This window comes from Bos javanicus, chromosome 8, assembly GCF_032452875.1.
Source record: "Bos javanicus breed banteng chromosome 8, ARS-OSU_banteng_1.0, whole genome shotgun sequence".
Classification (NCBI taxonomy): domain Eukaryota; kingdom Metazoa; phylum Chordata; class Mammalia; order Artiodactyla; family Bovidae; genus Bos; species Bos javanicus.
The window spans coordinates 61,775,895-61,799,043 of record NC_083875.1 but is presented as its reverse complement, the minus strand read 5'-3'; the positions used below and the strand labels follow the sequence as shown (position 1 = coordinate 61,799,043).

At 37.9% G+C, this 23,149-nt stretch overlaps 1 protein-coding gene across 4 annotated transcripts in view; it reads right to left on the bottom strand.

Annotated features, from left to right (window-relative positions):
• Positions 1–23,149, bottom strand: part of ZCCHC7 (zinc finger CCHC-type containing 7) — a 258,086-nt gene that overhangs the window by 158,177 nt on the left and 76,760 nt on the right. For 2 of the 4 annotated variants that reach the window (XM_061425689.1, XM_061425688.1), the window contains exon 3: positions 14,538–14,678. The exons of the other annotated variants lie outside the window; for them this stretch is intronic. In XM_061425689.1, the coding sequence (XP_061281673.1) occupies positions 14,538–14,678 (141 nt within the window). The remainder of the gene's footprint in view (positions 1–14,537; positions 14,679–23,149) is intronic. 4 annotated transcript variants of the gene reach the window in all.

Here is a 23,149-nt window from a genome sequence, read left to right as displayed (position 1 = left end):
TGTACTACGTTTTCATAGTAAACTGTACAAAAGTTTTCAGTAATAGTTAAGAAAACAAAAGTTTTGGAGAAGGAAATGGCAACCCACTCCAGTATTCTTGCCTGGATAACCCCATGGACAGAAGAGCCTGGTGGGCTACAGTCCACGGGGTCGCAAAGAGTCGGACACGACTGAGCGACATCACTTAAAAAAAAAAAAAGAAAGAAAGAAAACGAAAGTTTAACTTGCCATTTCATCAAGGAGCTAAACAGGAAAAACTTGGATTGCATTTGAAGGGGGGTGTGGGAACAAAAAACCAAAACCTCATTCTGTAAAACTTAGAATAAAAAAATCAGAAAAAAAAATGTCAATCAGAATGTAATTTGTCTTGACTTCATATACAAGATACATTATTAAAATGACAACAAATGTTACAGGTAATACATATGCCAAAAATCACACCCTCCTACTAAACTTAATCAAATTTTTGGCCATGTCTTGAAGCTTCAGTTCAGTCGCTCAGTCACGTCTGACTCTTTGCGACCCCGTGAATCGCAGCACGCCAGGCCTCCCTGTCCATCACCAACTCCTGGAGTTCACTCAAACTCAAGTCCATCGAGTCGGTGATGCCATCCAGCCATCTCATCCTCTGTCGTCCCCTTTTCCTCCTGCCTCCGATCGCTCCCAGCATCAGAGTCTTTTCTAATGAGTCAACTCCTCGCATAAGGTGGCCAAAGTACTGGAGTTTCAGCTTTAGCAACATTCCTTCCAAAGAATACCCAGGACTGATCTCCTTTAGACTGATCTCCTTTGGATTAGTCCAAGGGACTCTCAAGAGTCTTCTCCAACACCACAGTTCAAAAGCATCAATTCTTCAGCGCTCAGCTTTCTTCACAGTCCAACTCTCACATCTATACATGACTATTGGAAAAACCATAGCCTTGACTAGACAGACCTTTGTTGGCAAAGTAATGTCTCTTCTTTTGAATATGCTATCTAGGTTGGTCATAACTTTCCTTCCAAGGAGTAAGCGTCTTTCAATTTCATGGCTGCACTCACCATCTGCAGTGATTCTGGAGCCCAAAAAAATAAAGTCTGACACTGTTTCCACTATTTCCCCAACTATTTCCCATGAAGTCATGGGACCAGATGCCATGATCTTAGTCTTCTGAATGTTGAGCTTTAAGCCAACTTTTTCACTCTTCTCTTTCACTTGCATCAAGAGGCTTTTTAGTTTCTCTTCACTTTCTGCCATAAGGGTGGTGTCATCTGCACATCTGAAGTTATTGATATTTCTCCCAGTAATCTTGATTCCAGCTTGTGCTTCTTCCAGCCCAGCGTTTCTCATGATGTACTCTGCATATAAGTTAAATAAGCAGGATGACAATATACAGCCTTGATGTACTTCTTTTCCTATTTGGAACCAGTCTGTTGTTCCATGTCCAGTTCTAACTGTTGCTTCCTGACCTGCATATAGGTTTCTCAAGAGGCAGGTCAGGGGGTCTGGTATTCCCATCTCTTTCAGAATTTTCCACAGTTTATTGTGATCCACACAGTCCAAGGCTTTGGCATAGTCAATAAAGCAGAACTAGATGTTTTTCTGGAACTCTCTTGCTTTTTCCATGATCCAGCGGATGTTGGCAATTTGATCTCTGGTTCCTCTGCCTTTTCTAAAACCAGCTTGAAAATCTGGAAGTTCATGGTTCACTTACTGCTGAAGCCTGGCTTGGAGAATTTTGAACATTACTTTACTAGCGTGTGAGATGAGTGCAATTGTGCGATAGTTTGAGCATTCTTTGGCACTGCCTTTCTTTGGGATTGGAATGAAAACTGACATTTTCCAGTCCTGTGGCCACTGCTGAGTTCTCCAAATTTGGTGGCATATTGAGTGCAGTACTTTCACAGCATCATCTTTCAGGATTCGAAATAGCTCACCTGGAATTCCATCACTTCCACTAGCTTTGTTCGTAGTGATGCTTTTTAAGGCCCACTTGACTTCACATTCCAGGATGTCTGGCTCTAGGTCAGTAATTACACCATCATGATTATCTTGGTCGTGTAGATCTTTTTTGTACAGTTTTTCTTTGTATTCTTGCAACCTCTTCTTAATATCTTCTGCTTCTATTACGTCCATACCATTTCTGTCCTTTATCGAGCCCATCTTTGCATGAAATGTTCCTTTGGTATCTCTAATTTTCTTGAAGAGATCTCTGGTCTTTCCCATTGTGTTGTTTTCCTCTATTTCCTTGCATTGATCGCTGAAGAAGGCTTTCTTATCTCTCCTTGCTGTTCTTTGGAACTCTGCATTCATATGCTTTTATCTTTCCTTTTCTCCTTTGCTTTTTTTGCTTCTCTTCTTTTCACAGCTATTTGTAAGGACTCCTCAGACAGCCATTTTGCTTTTTTGCTTTTCCACGGGGATGGTCTTGATCCCTGTCTCCTGTACAATGTCACAAACCTCCGTCCATAGTTCATCAGGCACTCTATCTATCAGATCTAGTCCCTTACATCTATTTCTCACTTCCACTTTATAATCGTAAGGGATTTGATTTAGGTCACACCTGAATGGTCTAGTGGTTTTCCCTACTTTCTTCAATTTCAGTCTGAATTTGGCAATAAGGAGTTCATGATCTGAGCCACAGTCAGCTCCCGGTCTTGTTTTCGCAGGAGGCCTGAGAGGAGCTACTCCACGTTCAAGGTCAGGAGGGGTGGCCGTGAGGAGATACCCCTCGTCCAAGGTAAGGGGCAGCAGCTGCACTTTGCTGGAGCAGCCGTGAAGAGGTATCCCACATCCAAGGTAAGAGAAACCCAAGTAAGACAGTAGGTGTTACAAGAGGGCATCAGAAGGCATACACACTGAAACCATAATCACAGAAAACTAGTCAATCTAATTACACGGACCACAGCCTTGTCTAACTCAATGAAACTAAGCCATGCCATGTGGGGCCACCCAAGATGGACGGGTCCTGGTGGAGAGGTCTGACAGAATGTGGTACACTGGAGAAGGGAATGGCAAACCACTTCAGTATGCTTGCCTTGAGAATCCCATGAACAGTATGAAAAGGCAAAAAGATAGGACACTGAAAGATGAACTTCCCAGGTCAGTAGGTGCCCAATATGCTACTGGAGATCAGCGGAGAAATAACTACAGAAAGAATGAAGGGATGAAGCCAAAGCAAAAACAACACCCAGCTGTGGATGGGACTGGTGATAGAAGCAAGGTTCGATGCTGTAAAGAGCAATATTGCATAGGAACCTGGAATGTTAGGTCCATGAATCAAGGCAAATTGGAAGTGGTCAAACAGGAGATGGCAAGAGTGAACATCGACATTCTAGGAAACAGCAAACTAAGATGGACTGAAATGGGTGAATTTAACTCAGATGACCATTATGTCTACTACTGTGGACAGGAATCCCTTAGAAGAAATGGAGTAGCCATCATAGTCAACAAGAGTCCGAAATGCAGTACTTGGATCCAAGCTCAAGAACGACAGAATGATCTCTGTTCGTTTCCAAGGCAAACCATTCAATACCACAATAATCCAAGTCTATGCCCCGACCAGTAATGCTGAAGAAGCTGAAGTTGAATAGTTCTATGAATACCTACAAGACCTTTTAGAACTAACACCCAAAACAGATGTCCTTTTCATTATAGGGGACTGGAATGCAAAAGTAGGAAGTCAAGAAACACCTGGAGTAACAGGCAAATTTGGCCTTGGAATACGGAATGAAGCAGGGCAAAGGCTAATAGAGTTTTGCCAAGAGAAGGCACTGATCATAATAAACACCCTCTTCCAACAACACAAGAGAAGACTCTACACATGGACATCACCAGATGGTCAAACCGAAATCAGACTGATTATATTCTTTGCAGCCTTGAAGCTTGGTGGACCTCAATTCCTCAACCAGGGACTGAAGCCTGGCCATGCAGTGAAAGCACGGAGTCCTAACTAGGCCACCAGGGAACTCCCCATCAATATTTCAGAAGCATACATTCATGGAAAAATATGTGGCCCAAACTCAAGAGTTTGTCTTTGTCCAGCATGCATACAATGCCATAAGTGAACAAAACATCCATTAAACCTTAAGGATTCTGATCATGTAAGTAGTTAATTTCCAGTTTCCTTAAAGTTCTTTAGAACTAAAATGTGTAAAACTATCATCCTGTTACAGGTGACCAACAAAACTCACTATATAAATGATTAATTAGAGAGATTAACATTCCAGGAAGAGGGAACCACAGGAAAGTCACAAGAAAGTGTGAGAGGAGTGTGTGTGTGTAAAAGACAATAGAGACTATCAGACACAGACTAATCACATGATCAAACAAATGGAGTCACTTTCAAATATTCTTTTACTTACAGAACCCTATTTTAAAGAAAGTCAAATGTACAAAAGAAATGAAACCCTAAGGAAGAGTTTCCTAAGAAATCTTAAGAAATGAAACCCTAAGAACAGAAACAGAATTCTACCAACCTGAATCCCATCTCTCCATAGGAATCCCTGAGAAGCTGTGAAGAACCCTGAAAACTAGTGGACCAGAATATAGGGAATATGAGAGGGAGCTGAGAAATAAAAATGTAGACTGTGAAGTATATTACAAATTTAATATAATTTTAAATGCTGGCTTCAAGAGTTATATTTAGTGGACATAAGTGAGCCATTGCAGGTGTCAAAACAGAAGGGAAATAAATGATGTGGTATACAGAGCAAATGAATGAAATAATATACCTAGTTCATTATTAGACAACAGTCTTTTAAAATCTTGGTGTTTTCTGTATTTTCTTATTTATTCTATGCAAAAACTAAGATATAAGACTAGCATGTTCAGTGTGAGGGAGAAGTATAAGTTTACAGAAAGGATACATTTTAACATCATGAACACTAAATGTTCATCAACATGGTTATTTCTATTTGATAAAGCACACCGTCTAACACTGAGTCTCTCAAAGGCCCACAGCTGCAAAGGCAGACTTTTAGGTGTCGTTCTCCATGTCAAATGGCAACCAGTAGTCACCCCATCTGTCAGTTTGACAAGTATTCTCTCAGCATTCAGGGATAAAGTGCACATATAAAACGCCCTCCCTGACAAAAAAGAAGCCAGGGAGATGAGGGCCAGCCACCAGAGAGAAGACAATCAAGCTGGCAGGAAAGGACTGGAAACTGGTCACAATAAGAAACCAGAGAGCCAAAAAGGGTGAAAGAAATCTTGTTCATATTGTAAGGCAACACCAACCAACAAACAAAAGAGCTACTCAGACAGTATGAGGTCAAATAGAAAAAAACTTGTCCTTGTTAGAAAAGCCTTCTGATTTCACATATTACTATCTGTCCAACTAATCAGCCCACTAAAACATCCTCAGCAATAATATATCTGTTCCAATCCCTTACCTACTAAGTACATTCCTTAGTAGTACCTACTAACCACTTTCCCCATCTCTACAGAGTCAGTTCAAAATGCCACTGGTTTCCCTTAGAAACACAACTGTTTCTTGCCTATATTTTCCTATTTATTCTATCCTGCATTCAAAGAAATATTTATTGAGAGTCTAGCCAGGTAGTATTCTAAGTCTGGGGGATATTGCAATGAACCAGAAGGTTTCTACTTTAGCAGGCAGGGTAAAGCCATTAGAAAAATACATACATTCATAAATACATTCTTATAAAATATGTAAAGTGGCAATACAACCTATCAAAACAAAAATACAACAGGGAAAAGGGAATTGAGAATGATGGTGTTAAGAAGGAGATGCTATTTCACAAAATAAGACAGTCAGAGAAAATCCTTCAGATTAAGACGACACTTGAGCAGAGATCTGAAAGAAGTTGAGGGAGCCAGCCAAGCAACTCCTGAGGAAAAAGCATAGCCAGGAGAGGGCATATTTAGCATAAAGCCCTAAGCCAGGAGTGTAGTATACAGTGGTCAGTGTGGGGCTGAAGCAGTTTAATAGTAAGCGACAGAGACAAGAGAGAAGATCAGAGAGGTTAAAAAACCAGATCATATACAGCCTTTCATACCACGGACTAGACACTGGATATTAATTTAAGTGAAACAAAGAGTTTGTAAAAAGGAATGACATCATCTGACTTAAGTTTAAAAGGACCACACTAACTGCTGGGTGGCAAAAGGCAGAGAGGAAAGAACACCTCTGAAACTACTACAATAGTCCAGGTTTTAACTGTGATTTAAATGTAAGTGGCAATGATGTGGATGGATAAGAAGTGATCAGATTCTGACTCTTAAGTATATTTCACAGACTGAAACTGACAAGATTTGCTAATGATGTAGACATGGGATATAAGAGAAGTTCAGGATGATGAAGGATACTCCCAACCCTTCCTTATCAATCAGTATGATTGACTTCACATTCATATACTCCTCCTCTCCTATTTCTATTTTCATTCTGTCTTATTCTACACTGCCACTTCTATTCTTACTTTTACCCTTCTTCTTTCCCAAGGGGCACACATGCCTATTAAAGCTGGAGGTGAGAAAGAGCTGGGGAAGGAATTTAATAAACAATGTTTAAGAAACTTAAAAAGAAAGTACACTAAGAAGTGGAAAAAGAATGTAAAATAGAAAAAGCAGGAACACCAAATCATCCATGAAAAAAAATTATGTGAACACCACTGACACAGTAAGGCAGGCCAGGAGTACCAATGCCTTAATTACAAAAATTTAAAACTACTCATTAAGTTTTAACCAAAGAAAGAAACAGAAAGATGGACAAATAAAAACAGGAAAATTTGATTAAAAAATAAAATTATATTCAAGACATGCTGTTCATATTCTATTAGAAACAAATTGTACCTATTCCTTATAACATTAAGCTTTATATCTTATAAGGGGAAAAAATTATCCAACTCAGTAAAAATTCTAACACAGAGATTTTTTTTCATTCTGCTGGCATAATCTACTCCAATGAATTACTTTAGCTTTGGTGGGGAGGGGGGGGAACTACCATACTATATTTTTCCAATAAAATAAAAGTTTTAAAAAACATGAATTCTAGGAACATCCCTCGTAGTCCGGTGGTAAAAACTGCACGCTTCCACTGCAGGGGGCATGGGTTCAATCCCTGGCCAGGGAACTAGGAACCCAAATGATTCCCAGTGTGGCCAAAAAAAATATTCTAATGAGGTGGATGAAACTGGAGCCTATTATACAGAGTGAAGTAAGCCAGAAGGAAAAACACCAATACAGTATACTAACGCATATATATGGAATTTAGAAAGATGGTAACAATAACCCGGTGTACGAGACAGCAAAAGAGACACTGATGTATAGAACAGTCTTATGGACTCTGTGGGAGAGGGAGAGGGTGGGAAGATTTGGGAGAATGACATTTGAACATGTAAAATATCATGTAAGAAACTAGATGCCAGTCCAGGTTCGATACACGATACTGGATGCTTGGGGCTAGTGCACTGGGACGACCCAGAGGGATGGTATGGGGAGGGAGGAGGGAGGAGAGTTCAGGATGGGGAACACATGTATACCTGTGGAGGATTCATTTTGATATTTGGCAAAACTAATACAATTATGTAAAGTTTAAAAATAAAATTAAACTAGAAAAAAAAAGAAAGAAAAAAAAAGATAAAATTAAATTTTAAGATTTCTGGCTCCTAAATCCATCTAAAATGCAATAAAAACAAAGGCAGATACTGGTGCTCACAAAGTCACATACTTAACATACACCTTTATTTTAGATGTTACCTCAACAAATTTAATTATGGAGTTTCTCTGTAGACAGCAAATTAGAAGCTGTAAATAAGAAAGGAAACCAAATAAATCTACAGAAGAATATTACACAGATATTTTTTAAAAAAGAAGGAAACTGGTTATCAAGGGAAACACAAAAAACTTCAAACAGAAGAAGCAAAAAAAAAAATCAGGAAAAGCTCCTCCTTGAGGAACATTAAACACAGATCTCAAAATTCAAAACTGCACCTCAAATGTAACAATTGAGAGTCTCACTCATAACACTGATGTTCAGTTATCAATAACAGATACAATTATGCTCAGCATACTCAATTTTAAATGGCAGAATTACAGTGTAACATCAATTATAAAAATATCTAATTGCTAATAATTCTATCACATTTAATAAGCTCCATGCAGCTTAAATGCCTCACATATACTAATCTTTAATCCCCCAAATCCTATGATATATAATTTTATTATCCCTATTTTACAGATCAAGAAACTGAGACGTTAAATACAACTTACTTAAAATCAGGTAATTAACAATATGCATATACACACAAGTCATGCTGTACAGATGAAAGAATAGAATTTCAGACACCAGAATGTTAACTGTGGTTATCTCCATGTGGTGGCAACAACAGTGATACACATTCTCCTTCCTGTGCTTTTTAAAATATTTATAGAACATTCTGCAATTACAAAATGAAATAGAGGTAGAGTTCTGCTTTTGATAATGATGGAGTAAGCTCATATCAGACCATTTACCTTGTAGAAACAATTATAAATTCTGTACACAATACAAAAAACAATTATACTTGAGAGTTATTATTCATAAATGTTATATACTATAAAGTTGTCATGAACACGGAATTAGCAATTTTACTCTTGCCTGGAAAATCCCATGGACAGAGGAGCCTGGTGGGCTGCAGTACATGGGGTCGCTAAGAGTCGGGCACGACTGAGCAACTTCACTTTCACTTTTCACTCTCATGCACTGGAGAAGGAAATGGCAACCCACTCCAGTATTTTTGCCTGGAGAATCCCAGGGACAGGAGCCTAGTGGGCTGCCGTCTATGGGGTCGCACAGAGTCGGACACGACTGAGCGACTTAGCAGCAGCAGCAGCAGCAAGCTGCTGCTCCTAGAGGAAATACACGACTGACTCTAAACATGGGGGTGGGGATGCTGACTGTACACCACACAGTTGAAAATCCATATATAATGTGTAGTCTGCTCTCCATATATGCTGTTCCTCTCTTGTCTACCGCTCTCTATCAGTGGATTCAACCAACTGCAGATTGTGTTGAACTGTAGTATTTCCTATTGAAAAAAAAAATCTGCACATAAGTGGACTCATGCAATTCAAACCTGTGTTGTTCAGGAGTCAACCGTGTACATACACACACACACACACCCCCCCCCCCTCACAGATTATAATCTTATATCCTAAAAACAACTCATCCTTTCTTCTTTATTTTACAAAAGAGAAAATAAGGTTCACAGGTGGTTAAGAGCTGAAGTATCCTGCACTACACTGCACTGCCCCCTACGATCTCCATCCTCTATTCAGCACGTATGAAAGATGAAACAAGAAAGCAGACCATTGTCCGTTTGACCTCAGCTGGGAGCATGTGCATCAGGTAAATTTTTTGCTGCCCCACATAAGTCTCAAAAGTGCAGTGACTATTGATGTGGGGGTTATAAACAAAATGCAGCAAGTAGGTGAAGTCCCAAATACAAAATCACGAATAACAAGAACTGACTATAGATGAAGGCACTAGAAAACAATCAAAAACATACATAAAATGGAGTTAATACTTGAAAGAGAGGAACGGCATTGGGTTAGTTTACAGTTTTTATAGCTCTTCACCTGAAGCTATCCTCAATCAATAGTTCTGGCAGTGGGAATGGGAGAAGAGAATAATTAAAGTTTTAATAGAAAGCTGCAGTCTAACTGGTTAAAGAATCAGAGGTCAGAGACTGGGGCTGCTACAGTAATTAGAAAGTAGGAAGGGAAATCTAGACACTAGAGTCAGAGAGAGGTAGCCCAAAATGCTATAAATAAAGTCTGCCCAAACATAACTGACTACTGAACTACGCATACACAGAACACACTCCAAGCAGCCCAACTAAGGCAGATAAGGTAGAACGATAAGGATACCATCTGTGGTCAACTGTAAGAAAAACAAGCGTGAAGTTTAAATAGTGTCAAAGTAGCTGGTCAGTTCTGAGAAATTTAAAGAGAGAGAAAACAACCATCTTCAGAGAAACATAACAGAATCCAAAGTCTCTACAATGTATCATTCACAATGTCTAACAAAACAGCCCCAAATTACTAGACAGAAAATGTAACCTATACTCCAAAGAGCAAACCAACCCTAAAGTAGTTATCACTATACTGAAGTAGCCCAAAATATGCTTGCAGACTTCCAGTTTTTGGTTGAGCATGTAAGAAGCTTAAAAGTCATCACTCTATCCTAACAAGTAATAAGCTAAATATATCAACAACTCTTCTTAGATCCATCAAAGAAAACAAATCACTGCCCCAGAAATTGGAGAGCTAGGCAGATACAGAGCATCAAAACTTAACCAGTACAGAAACCATTAGAGAGCCAGTAACAGTGCAAAAAAACCTATATTGTAATGGACAAATTCATGGAGACTCAGTTTAAACAAGTTTGAGAGTTAAAAACTTGGGCACCAAGTCATAAGCAGATTCCCACACCTTTGTGAGTTTTACCTCCAGGAGGTAAAACCAGGTCCTCACAGTGAAAACTGAAGAAAAATTCCCTTACCTCCTGGCATGGGGAATGGAAAAAGAACCATTTTGCAATATCCCAGAGCATTCTGTTCTTCTTAATAAGACCTGCCCCCAGGAGAAACTATTTTACCAGAGCCTAACCTACTGGAATTTTATTAGCCTAATTTACCTGGAGGGAAATAACCAACTTCAGCTCCTTCTAGTCTTTCACATGGGGGAAGAAAAATAGCCATTCCAAGCCCCTCTAGTCATCCTGTTCCACCTAAGAGGATTAAAAAAATCCAAAGAAGCACTGGTGAAGTTCACAATCCAGGGAGATAATCTCATCAAAAGACTGAGATCTAACCAGAGGCCTACAGGATGTTTCACCACCCAGAACACCTTATCATTATATTTCTAAAGGCCTATATACCACAGTTCCTTTAATCCAGTATATCACTTCTGTGGAGGGAGAACCTTTTTAAATTTTTATTTTATTAAAAAAAATTTTTTTTTTTTACTATATCATGTAGCTTGTGGGATCTTAATTCCCCGACCAGGAATAAAACCCAGGCCCCGGCAGTAAAAGCGTCAAGTATGAAACACTGGACTGTCAACAAAGTCCTCAAAACAATGCATTTTAAAAGAAAACAAAACAGTTTGAAGAGGCTGAATAAGCATTAAAAACAGAGTCAGATATGTTGGAAATATCAGATCAGACTAGAAAAAAATTTAAACTATGTTAGGGGTTGTTAATGGAAAAATCAGACAACATGCAAGAAACAGATCAATAATGTAAGCTGAGAGATGACAATGCTAAGAAAGAATTACAAGAAATGCTAATAATAAAAAATATGGTAACAGAAACGAAGAATGCCTTTGATGGGAGTTGTTAACAAACTGGACACACTAAGGAAAGAACCTCTGAGCTTGAGGAGGTCTCAGTATAAACCTGCAAAACTGAAAAGCTAAGAGAAATAAAAATGAGGGGGAAAAAGTCAAACAAAACAAAATATTCAAGAACTGTGGAACAACTACAAAAGGTATAAAATACACATGCTGGGACAAAGGGGCAAAGTTAATACAATGGAGCAAAGATAGTCTTTTCAACAAAAGGTGACTGGAAATACTGAACATCTACATGCTAAAACTGAATCAAGACACAGACCTTACACTGAGTTTTTTTTTTTACACTCTTCACAAAAATAAATAACTCAAAATGGATCACAGACCTAAATATAAAATGCAAAACTATAAAACTCCTAGAATATAGGAAAAAAACCTAGATGAACTTGGGTATAGCAATGAAATTTTAGATACAATACTAAAGGCAAAATCCATGAAAGAAACAACTGATTAGCTGAACTTTATTAAAATTAAAAATTTCTGCTCTATAAAAGACAAAGTCAAGAGAATGAGAAGACAAGTCACAGATTAGAAAAAAAATTTACAAAAGACACATCTGATAAAGGATACTATCCAAAATATGTAAAGAACCCCTGAAACTCAACAATATGAAAACAAATAATCCAATTTTAAAATGGGAAAAAGGTCTTAACAGCTATACCACTAAAGAAGATATAAAGGTGGCAAATGAGCATATGAAAAGATGTTCAACATCATACATCCACTGGGAAATTTGAAATTACAAAAGATACCACTACGCATGTCTTAAAATAGCCAATTTCCGGAACACTAGTAGTATCAAATGCTGACAAGAATGTGGAGCAACAGGAACTCTCCTTCACTGTTGGTGGGAATGCAAAATGGCAGAGCAACTTTGGGAGGGAGTGAAACTATTCTGTATGACACTGCAATAGTGGCTGTACATCATTAGACATTTGTACACAGAATGAACAGTACCAAGAGTAAACCCTAATGGAAACTATGGGGTTTTCCGTGGGTGATAACAATATTTCAGTGTAAGTTCACTGATGGTAATAAATGCACCAAATAAATGTATCAGATGTTGAAAGTATGGGAGATTATGAGTATGAATATGTGGAGGGGGTGGGAGGGAATGGGGAGTATAAATTCTCTGTATTTCCTACTCAATCTTACTGTGAACCTAAAGCTGTTTAAAAAATAAAGCTTATTGCTTTTTTAAATACTTGAAATATTAAATAGGAAATCACAGCACAAAAATAAAAATCAGAAAGAAAAAAGAGGAATTTTAGAACTGAAAGACACAATACATGATTTTTTAAACAAAATCACCTAAAAGGCTTAACAGCAATTTGGAGGTAGTAAGAAAAAAAGTTAGTGGCCATGAAGAAAGATCAATAGAAATTATTCAACCTGACAAAAAGGAAAAAGATTTTAAGATAACAGAGCAACATAACCTGTGGAACATACCAAGAGGTCTAATATATGTGTAATTGGAAACTACACACCATAAAATGAAGCATAAAAAAAGATAAATAATGAGTAAAACTTTCAAAATTTAATAAATTTCAGTGACTTCTAACCAGGACAAATACAAAGAAAACCATAACTAGGCACATCACAGAGTCAAACTCCTAGAAAATAAAAATAAAGAGAAAATCTTGAAAGAAGTTAGAGGAAAACAACACAACATATAAAAAATAATATAAATGACCACTGACCTACCATCAAAATAACAAAACACAGTAGAAATAAATAAAACACTAAAAGAAATAAAGCTGTTAAATGAGAATACTATATGCACCAAATATACACATAGACATAAGCTCCCATGTCTGGCCTCTGGGAAGTGAGGTCACTCAGTCGGGTCCAACTCTTTGCAACCCCATGGACTATAGCCTACCAGGCTCCTCCATCCATGGAATTTTCCAGGCAAGAGTACTGGAGTGGGTTGCCATATCCTTCTCCAGAGGATCTTCCCCACCCAGGGATCAAACCCAGGTCTCCTGCATTGCAAGCAGATGCTTTTACCATCTGAGCCGTGAGGGAAGCTCCCCTCACCAAATGTATCTTTTAAGAATCAAAGCAATCTTGTATTTCCAGCTATTAAGGAGTAATAGGGATTATGTATATATACCATCCCACACAACATTCGAAACACATTTAGACACAGAATAACAGGAAGAGCAGAATAGTGATCCTAGAGAGGGAAAACAAACCAGGTAAATCTTAAAAGTAGCCTAGGCTTATCATGTTGGGAGTTTCTAGGTCAAAATTTAGGGAGGGGTAGCTAAACCAGGGAGAAGGCAATGGCAATCCACTCCAGTACTCTTGCCTGCAAAATCCCATGGATGGAGGAGCCTGGTAGGCTGCAGTCCATGGGGTTGCTAAGTGTCGGACACGACTGAGCGACTTCACTTTCACTTTTCACTTTCATGCATTGGAGAAGGAAATGGCAACCCTCTCCAGTGTTCTTGCCTGGAGAATCCCAGGGATGGGGGAGCCTGGTGGGCTGCCGTCTATAGGGTCGCAGAGAGTCGTACACGACTGAAGCGACTTAGCAGCAGCTAAACCAGAGCCTATCTGCACCACTGAGTTGAAAAGACAGACCACAGAGTTTCAGCAAGTCAAATTGGCTAGAATAACCAGGTTAAAATACCAGAGAGGAAGGGGCTACCCTCAAAGAGAGTTCCCCATCTCTGCAGAATGGTTTCATCAAGTTTCTAGGTAAACACTAATTTGACTATATGTGGGAAAACCATCTGAGCTAGGCAAAAAACCCAATTATGTGCTATTCACAAGAAGAACACTTTAAATATAAGACACATACTGGCTAAAAATTAAGACTGTATGTAAAAAAGATGGCATCTAAATATTAATCAAATGAAAGCTGGAGGAGCTGGTTATATTAATATCAGAAAAAGTAGACTGCAGAACAAAGAACACTGCCAGGAATAGACAGATTCCCTTTAATAATGACAAACGGGTTAATTCATTAAAATATAATAATCCTAAGAACAGGGATTAAAAACATAAATTGAAAACTAAGAAGACTGAAAGGGGGGAAAAAATCAATAAATCAACAACCGTTAAAGCAAGATTTCAATACGCTTCTCTTAATAACTAGTAAAAAGTGAACTTAAAAAAAAAATCAGTAAAGATTCAGAAGACTTAAACACTATCAAGCAACTTAGATATATTAACTTGTATGAATCTCAAGACTCACCAAAAGCAGAATCTTTTAGTAAGGACTTGAATGTGCAAGGGTCATCACGGGGTTTCCTAGATGGCTTAGTGGGTAAACAATCTGCCTGCAATGCAGGAGACCAAGGAGACTTGGGTTTGATTCCTGGGTCAGGAACATCTCCTGGAGGACATGACAACCCACAAAACAGACCTTTATTCTAGACCAAAGCAAGTCTCAATACATTTGAAAAGAATTTAACTCATACAAAGGTTGTCTCTACTATAGTAAAAGTAAATCCCCAAATATCTGAAAATTAAATATATATATATGCACACACACACACACACACACACACATAACTCATTATCTAGAGAAACAAAAAGTACAAGAGAAATTAGAATATATTTATTTTGAATTGAATAAAAATGAAAAGGTAACCTATGAAAACTAAGAGGATGAAGTTAAAACAGTTCTTAGAGGGAAATTTAAAGCCTTAAATATTAATAGTGAAAGGAAAAAAAGGCCTCAAATCATGATAGGAACTTCTTAGGAAAAGGACAAATTAAATCAAAAGCTGCTTCTCTGAGAAAGTTCAATACAATGAGAAGTAGCTAAAAAGAACTGGAAAAGACTGAGATGCAAATTACCACTGTTAGTGATGAAAGAGGAGACATCACTATAGACCTTACATACATTAAAAGCTATTTTAATGTTAAGTGGATGCTAGAAACAAATTTATGACCAAAAAACCTGAGAACCAAATGGACAGATTTGTTGAAAGACAAACAACCAAAATTTAATCAAGAACAGAGATAACAGATGTGTATGTCCCTACATCTATTAAATTGAATTCATGGTTTAAAACTTTCCTACAAAGCCAACTCCAGGTTCAGATAACCTCACTTGTGAATTCTACAAAATTCTACACATATTACTTAAGAATTACACAAAATTCTACAAAAATGCTTCTGGAAACTGAAGAGAAGGGAACATTCCCAACACATTTTATTAGGTCAGCACTATAGTAATGCAAACCAGACAAACATGTTAGATAAAAAGAATGTTACAGCCAATATCCTTCATGAACACAAATGCAAAAACTCTTTAAAATTTAATTGATTCCAGAAATATATAAAGTGTATATCATGAACAAGTAAACTTTAGCTCACAGAAATTCTAAGTGGTTTAATTAATGTTTTTCATCATTTAACCATGACCTAAATGATGTCTTCCCTCATAGCTCAGTTGGTAAAGAATCTGCCTGCAATGCAGGAGACCCAGGTTCAATCCCTGGGTCCGTAAGATCCCCTGGAGAAGGAAACGGCAACCCACTCCAGTATTCTTAGCTGGAGAATCCCATGTGCAGAGAAGCCTGGCAGGCTATAGTCCACAGAGTCACAAGAGTCGGACATGACTTAGCGACTAAACCACCACCACCAAATGATGTTTACAAAAATCTTTAAAAAGAACACTATGTGATCATCTCACTGTACACACAAACTCACACAAAAAGAATGTAAAAAAACCCAATGGCCACTGCTATAAAAATCTTCAACAAACTAAGAATAGAAAGGAACTACACTTCAACCTGATAAAGGGCATCTAAAAAAGACACTACAGCTAAGCCCACAAGTATTGTTAAAGAGAATCTCCTCACTCCAAGACAAGGAACAAAACAATACATGCTCTCCTACTTCTATTCAATATTTTTGGGAGGCCTTAATTCAGTACAATAAAGCAAAAAATAAAAAAGTAAAACTGTCTTTATGTACGTAAGACATGATAATTTATGTAGAAAATCTTAAAGAAACTGCAAACAACTGAACTGAGTTCAGCAAAGTTGCAGGATAAAAGACAAACAAAATTCCATTTTAAGCCTATCAGTTCAGTTCAGTTCAGTTGCTCAGTCGTGTCCAACTCTTTGCGACCCCATGAATCACAGCACACCAGGCCTCCCTGTCCATCACCAACTCCCGGAGTTCACTCAGACTCATGTCCATCGAGTCAGTGATGCCATCCAGCCATCTCATCCTCTGTCATCCCCTTCTCCTCCTGCCCCCAATCCCTCCCAGCAGCAGAGTCTTTTCCAATGGGTCAACTCTTCACATGAGGTGGCCAAAGTATTGGAGTTTCACCTTTAGCATCATTCCTTCCAAAGAAATCCCAGGGCTGATCTCCTTCAGAATGGACTGGCTGGATCTCCTTGCAGTCCAAGGGACTGTCGAGAGTCTTCTCTAACACCACAGTTCAAAAGCATCAATTCTTCGGCACTCAGCCTTCTTCACAGTCCAACTCTCAGATCCATACATGACCACAGGAAAAACCATAGCCTTGACTAGACGGACCTTTGTTAGCAAAGTAACGTCTCTGCTTTTGAATATGCTATCTAGGTTGACCATAACTTTTCTTCCAAGGAGTAAGCGTCTTTTAATTTCATGACTCCAGTCTCCATCTGCAGTGACTTTGGAGCCCAGAAAAATAAAGTCTGACACTGTTTCCACTGTTTCCCCATCTATTTCCCATGAAGTGATGGGACCGGATACCATGATCTTCATTTTCTGAATGTTGAGCTTTAAGCCAACTTTTTCACTCTCTACTTTCACTTTCATCAAGAGGCTTTTTAGTTCCTCTTCACTTTCTGCCATAAGGGTGGTGTCATCTGCATATATACTATCACCTAAAAATTGTAAACTGGATTAAAAAGTACCACTTACAATCAAAACAGAAATACTTAAAAGATAAATTTACCATTTAATGCTCAAGAAATATAGACTGAAAGCTTCAAAAAATATGATTTAAGAAAGTAAAAATTCAACTAAATGGAGCGCTGTACCATGTGCACAAATCAGGAGATTATCATTAAGATATTAATTCTTCTCCAAACGTAGATATATGACAAAAAAATTAAAATCCCAGCAGTTTTAAAAAATTAACTAGATTATTTGAAAATAGAAATGGAAAGACAAAACAGGATAACAAGAACAAAATTAGAAGATTTATTCTCACAATTGCAAGACTCAGTACTTAGTTATAATGATCAAGACAATGTGAAATTGTGTTATGCATAGACATGCAGATCAATTTCACACAACAGAAATATAGAAAGAGAGCCCAATTTATACTGTCAACAGATTTTGACAAAGGTGCCAAGGTAATTCAGAGGAGGATGGATTCTCTTTTCAAAAAATAGTCCTAGAACAAATAGAAAAATATGCAAATAAATCAACTTCTTTTTCTTTACAGTATATACAAAAGTTAATGCAAAATGAATTATAAACCCAAATGTAAAATCAAGTGCTATAAAACCTCTAAAAGAAAATCTTTATAATCTTAGGTTTTTTGGTTTTTAAAATGGGACACAAAAAGGATATGTCATAAAGGGAAAAACTGAGTAGTTATCAAAATCTAAAACCTTTGTCTTGAGAAAGACACAATTAGGAGAAGCCAGCCTATAGCTTGTCTTTTCATTCTCCTAATTGTGTCTTTCTCAAGACAAAGGTTTTAGATTTTGATAACTACTCAGTTTTTCCCTTTATGACATATCCTTTTTGTGTCCCAGTGGTCATCATGGTCAACAAAAGAGTTCGAAATGCAGTACTTGGATGCAATCTCAAGAACGACAGAATAATCTCTGTTCATTTCCAAGGCAAACCATTCAATATCACAGTAATCCAAGTCTATGCCCCAACCAGTAATGCTGAAGAAGCTGAACGGTTCTATGAAGACCTATAAGACCTTTTAGAACTAACATCCAAAAAAGATGTCCTTTTCATTATAGGGGACTGGAATGCAAAAGTAGGAAGTCAAGAAACACCTGGAGTAACAGGCAAATTTGGCCTTGGAATATGGAATGAAGCAAGGCAAAGACTAATAGAGTTTTGCAAAGAAAATGCACTGGTCATAACAAACACTCTCTTCCAACAACACAAGAGAAGACTCTATACATGGACATCACCAGATGGTCAACACTGAAATCAGACTGATTATATTCTTTGCAGGCAAAGATGGAGAAGCTCTATACAGTCAGCAAAAACAAGACTGGGAGCTGATTGTGGCTCAAGTCATGAATTCCTTATTGCCAAAATCAGACTTACATTGAAGACATAGGGAAGACCACTAGACCATTCAGGTATGACCTAAATCAAATCCCTTATGATTATACAGTGGAAGTGAGAAATAGATTTAAGGGCCTAGATCTGATAGATAAAGAGTGCCTGATGAACTATGGAATGAGGTTCATGACACTGTACAGGAGACAGGGATCAAGACCATTCCCATGGAAAAAAAATGCAAAAAAGCAAAATGGCTGTCTGGGGAGGCCTTACAAATAGCTGTGAAAAGAAGAGAAGCAAAAAGCAAAGGAGAAAAGGAAAGATATAAACATCTGAATGCAGAGTTCCAAGAATAGCAAGAAGAGATAAGAAAGCCTTCTTCGGCGATCAGTGCAAAGAAATAAAGGAAAACAACAGAATGGGAAAGACTAGGGATCTCTTCAAGAAAATCAGAGATACCAAAGGAATATTTCATGCAAAGACGAGCTCGATAAAGGACAGAAATGGTATGGACCTAACAGAAGCAGAAGATATTAAGAAGAGATGGCAAGAATACACAGAAGAACTGTACAAAAAAGATCTTCACGACCAAGATAATCACAATGGTGTGATCACTTGACCTAGAGCCAGACATCCTGGAATGTGAAGGCAAGTGGGCCTTAGAAAGCATCACTACGAACAAAGCTAGTGGAGGTGATGGAATTCCAGTTGAACTATTCCAAATCCTGAAAGATGATGCTGTGAAAGTGTTGCACTCAGTATGCCACCAAATTTGGAAAACTCAGCAGTGGCCACAGGACTGGAAAAGGTCAGTTTTCATTCCAATCCCAAAGAATGGCAATGCCAAAGAATGCTCAAACTACCGCACAATTGCACTCATCTCACACGCTAGTAAAGTAATGCTCAAAATTCTCCAAGCCAGGCTTCAGCAATATGTAAACCATGAACTTCCAGATTTTCAAGCTGGTTTTAGAAAAGGCAGAGGAACCAGAGATCAAATTGCCAAAATCCACTGGATCATGGAAAAAGCAAGAGAGTTCCAGAAAAACATCTATTTCTGCTTTATTGACTATGCCAAAGCCTTTGACTGTGTGGATCACAATAAACTGTGGAAAATTCTGAAAGAGATGGGAATACCAGACCACCTGATCTGCCTCTTGAGAAATTTGTATGCAGGTCAGGAAGCAACGGTTAGAACTGGACATGGAACAACAGACTGGTTCCAAATAGGAAAAGGAGTTCATCAAGGCTGTATATTGTCACCCTGTTTATTTAACTTATATGCAGAGTACATCATGAGAAATGCTAGACTGGAAGAAACACAAACTGGAATCAAGATTGCCAGGAGAAATATCAATAACCTCAGATATGCAGATGACACCACCCTTATGGAAGAAAGTGAAGAGGAACTCAAAAGCCTCTTGATGAAAGTGAAAGTGGAGAGTGAAAAAGTTGGTTTAAAGCTCAACATTCAGAAAACGAAGATCATGGTATCTGGTCCCACCACTTCATGGGAAATAGATGGGGAAACAGTGGAAACAGTGTCAGACTTTATTTTTCTGGGCTCCAAAATCACTACAGATGGTGACTGCAGCTATCAAATTAAAAGGCGCTTACTCCTTGGAAGGAAAGTTATGACCAACCTAGATAGCATATTCAAAAGTAGAGACATTACTTTGCCAACAAACGTTCATCTAGTCAAGGCTATGGTTTTTCCTGTGGTCATGTATGGATGTGAGAGGGACTGTGAAGAAGGCTGAGCGCCGAAGAATTGATGCTTTTGAACTGTGGTGTTGGAGAAGACTCTCGACAGTCCCTTGGACTGCAAGGAGATCCAGCCAGTCCATTCTGAAGGAGATCAGCCCTGGGATCTCTTTGGAAGGACTGATGCTAAAGCTGAAACTCCAGTACTTTGGCCACCTCATGCGAAGAGTTGACCCATTGGAAAAGACTCTGCTGCTGGGAGGGATTGGGGGCAGGAGGAGAAGAGGATGAGATGGCTGGACAGTATCGCTGACTTGATGGACGTGAGTCTGAGTGAACTCCGGGAGTTGGTGATGGACAGGGAGGCCTGGCATGCTGCGATTCACGGGTTCCCAAAGAGTCGGACATGACTGAGCGACTGATCTGATCTGATCTGATAGACTGGGAGAAAATAACTACAAAACAATCTGATAAAGCGGTTTTATCCAGATCTGCAAAGGATATTTACTATTCAATAAGATGACAAACAGCCCAATTTAAAAATGGATAGAAGATCTGAACAGACAATTCACCAAAAACACACACATGTCAAATATGCACATTAATAAAAAGTTCAACATCAATAATCACTGGCAAAATCCAAACAGAAATCACAATGAGATAGCACTACATACTATGGCTAAAATTTTAAAATACAATAATACCAAGCACAGACAAGGCTGTGAAGCAACTGCAATCCTCATTACCTTGCTCTGGAAATGTACAGTGGTAGAGTTATTTACCAGTTGGAAAACAGCATAGCTATTTTCAATAGTTAGATGTATACTTAAAGTATGAGCAAGCAAAGCACTCCTATGTATTAACCCAAGAGATATGAAAACATGTATCACTTAAAGACTTGTACACAAATGTTTAAAATAACTTTATGCATAATAGCCAAGAATTGTAAATAACTTCAAATGTCCATCAACTGGTAAATAGATAAACTATGGTATAACTCATCAATGGAATATTCAACAGTAATATCCAGAAACATGGCTGAATCTCAAAAGCACTATGTTAAGTGAAACAAGTCAGATCAAAGGCTACAAACTGTCTAGTTCTCTACCTGAGATTCTGCAAAAAGCAAAACTATCAGGGCAGAAATCAGATCAGCAGCTTCCAGGAAACAGGAGTATGGAGGGGACTGACTATAAGGGGCATGAGGACAAGTTTTGGGGTATTTTAAATACTCTTCATCTTAAATCTAGTGGTGGCTATAAAAATCACATACATTTGTCAAAACTCATCAAACTGTTTACTCAAAACGTGAATTCCACAGTATTTAAACTGCACTTCAACAAACACACGCAAAGGGGAAAATAAAAAGAAGGCAGGATAAAGACCTTTTCAATGTCGATGTACGGCAAAAACTATCACAATACTGTGAAGTAATTATCCTCCAATTAAAATGAATAAAATAATTAAAAACAAACAAAAAAGACCTTTTCAGATAAATGATAACTAAGAGAACTCATGACCAGCAGATCTGCACTTCAAGAAAGATAAAAGAAGTTTTTTAGGCTAAAGGGAAATAATACCAAATAGGTATTACTTCAGATTTTCAGGAAGCAATGAAGAACACTAGATACTGCAAATAAACAGATGAAGTAATTTTCTTCTCCTAAGTTTTAAAAAATACCTATGGTTAAAGAAAAATCATAACATTTTGTTGTGGGTTTTTAGTGAACACACGTGAACTGTATATGACAACTATAGCATAAGGCACTAAGGAGAAGGAAGGAATAAACAGAACTATACAGCTGACAAAGCCATGCTCAGTACAGGATATTTATTATTTTCCCTAAGAAGAAACTAATTGTGGAGTAACTGCTTGGATTACTTCATTTAGACACCCCAAAACTCCTCTGAGAAAACTATCATTAATAGCACCATCTTACAAATCAGGAAACTAAAGCTCAGTGAGGTTACACAACTTGTCCAAGGGTCCAAAATAATAAATAGATCTGGGACTAGATCTGGGTTCATCTGACTCTGAAGTTGATGATTTGTTCAAAGTACCACCTGCCCCTCCCAGTTATACTCTGTGTTTTGGCAAGGGGAGGGGTGTCAATAAAAGCAAAGGTTATATAAAGAACTATTTTACAGCCTTTATAAAACCTTGGTTTAAATAGTTGTCTATAACTTATATCACTCAGTGTTTCTTAAGAAAGCATATTTAACCACTTGGTCACTCATGATAAATACTGTCATGACTAGAAACGTTGATCCATTGTGGCTGGTACTCTAAAGAAGTTAACAGACATAAAACACTGTGTATAAATAACCATGAAATAAGGTAAAGACTAATATGCTCTTCTTTAATTAAACACACACAAACACACACACACACACCCCCCTCATAATGTTTCCCTTTTCTGTGGCTCCCAAAGAGAGAGCTAAAGTTAAAGCTTACGTAATAACTTTATCTCAGGTTCTCAGAGGAGAGAAATTTATCTAATCTTTTATTCTATGACTTTATATTTAACTGTCCCATTGTAGGTGCATCCTATCTCAATCTATCTCAAATCCTTTTGTGGAAGCAGATAGAAGATATAAACAAGTAAAGGAGATTTGGATTAATAGTACAAATTGAGTCCAATGAGTGTAAATCTTTTATTTTTATCAAAAACATTCTGAGTTGGTTGGCAGATAAAATGAAGCAGTCTGTTAAAAGTACTCTGCAAACTGGAATTCTACAAACACTTAATGAATTGAAGTGCTCTTTTTAACCTCTATTTTCAAGAGACATTACAAGTTCTTAAAATCCATACTGGATTTATAATTTAGAATGCATAAGTTGGGAAAATGACAAATGAAAATGGGGTATGGCTGAGTAAATGGTGTTTTCAAGGG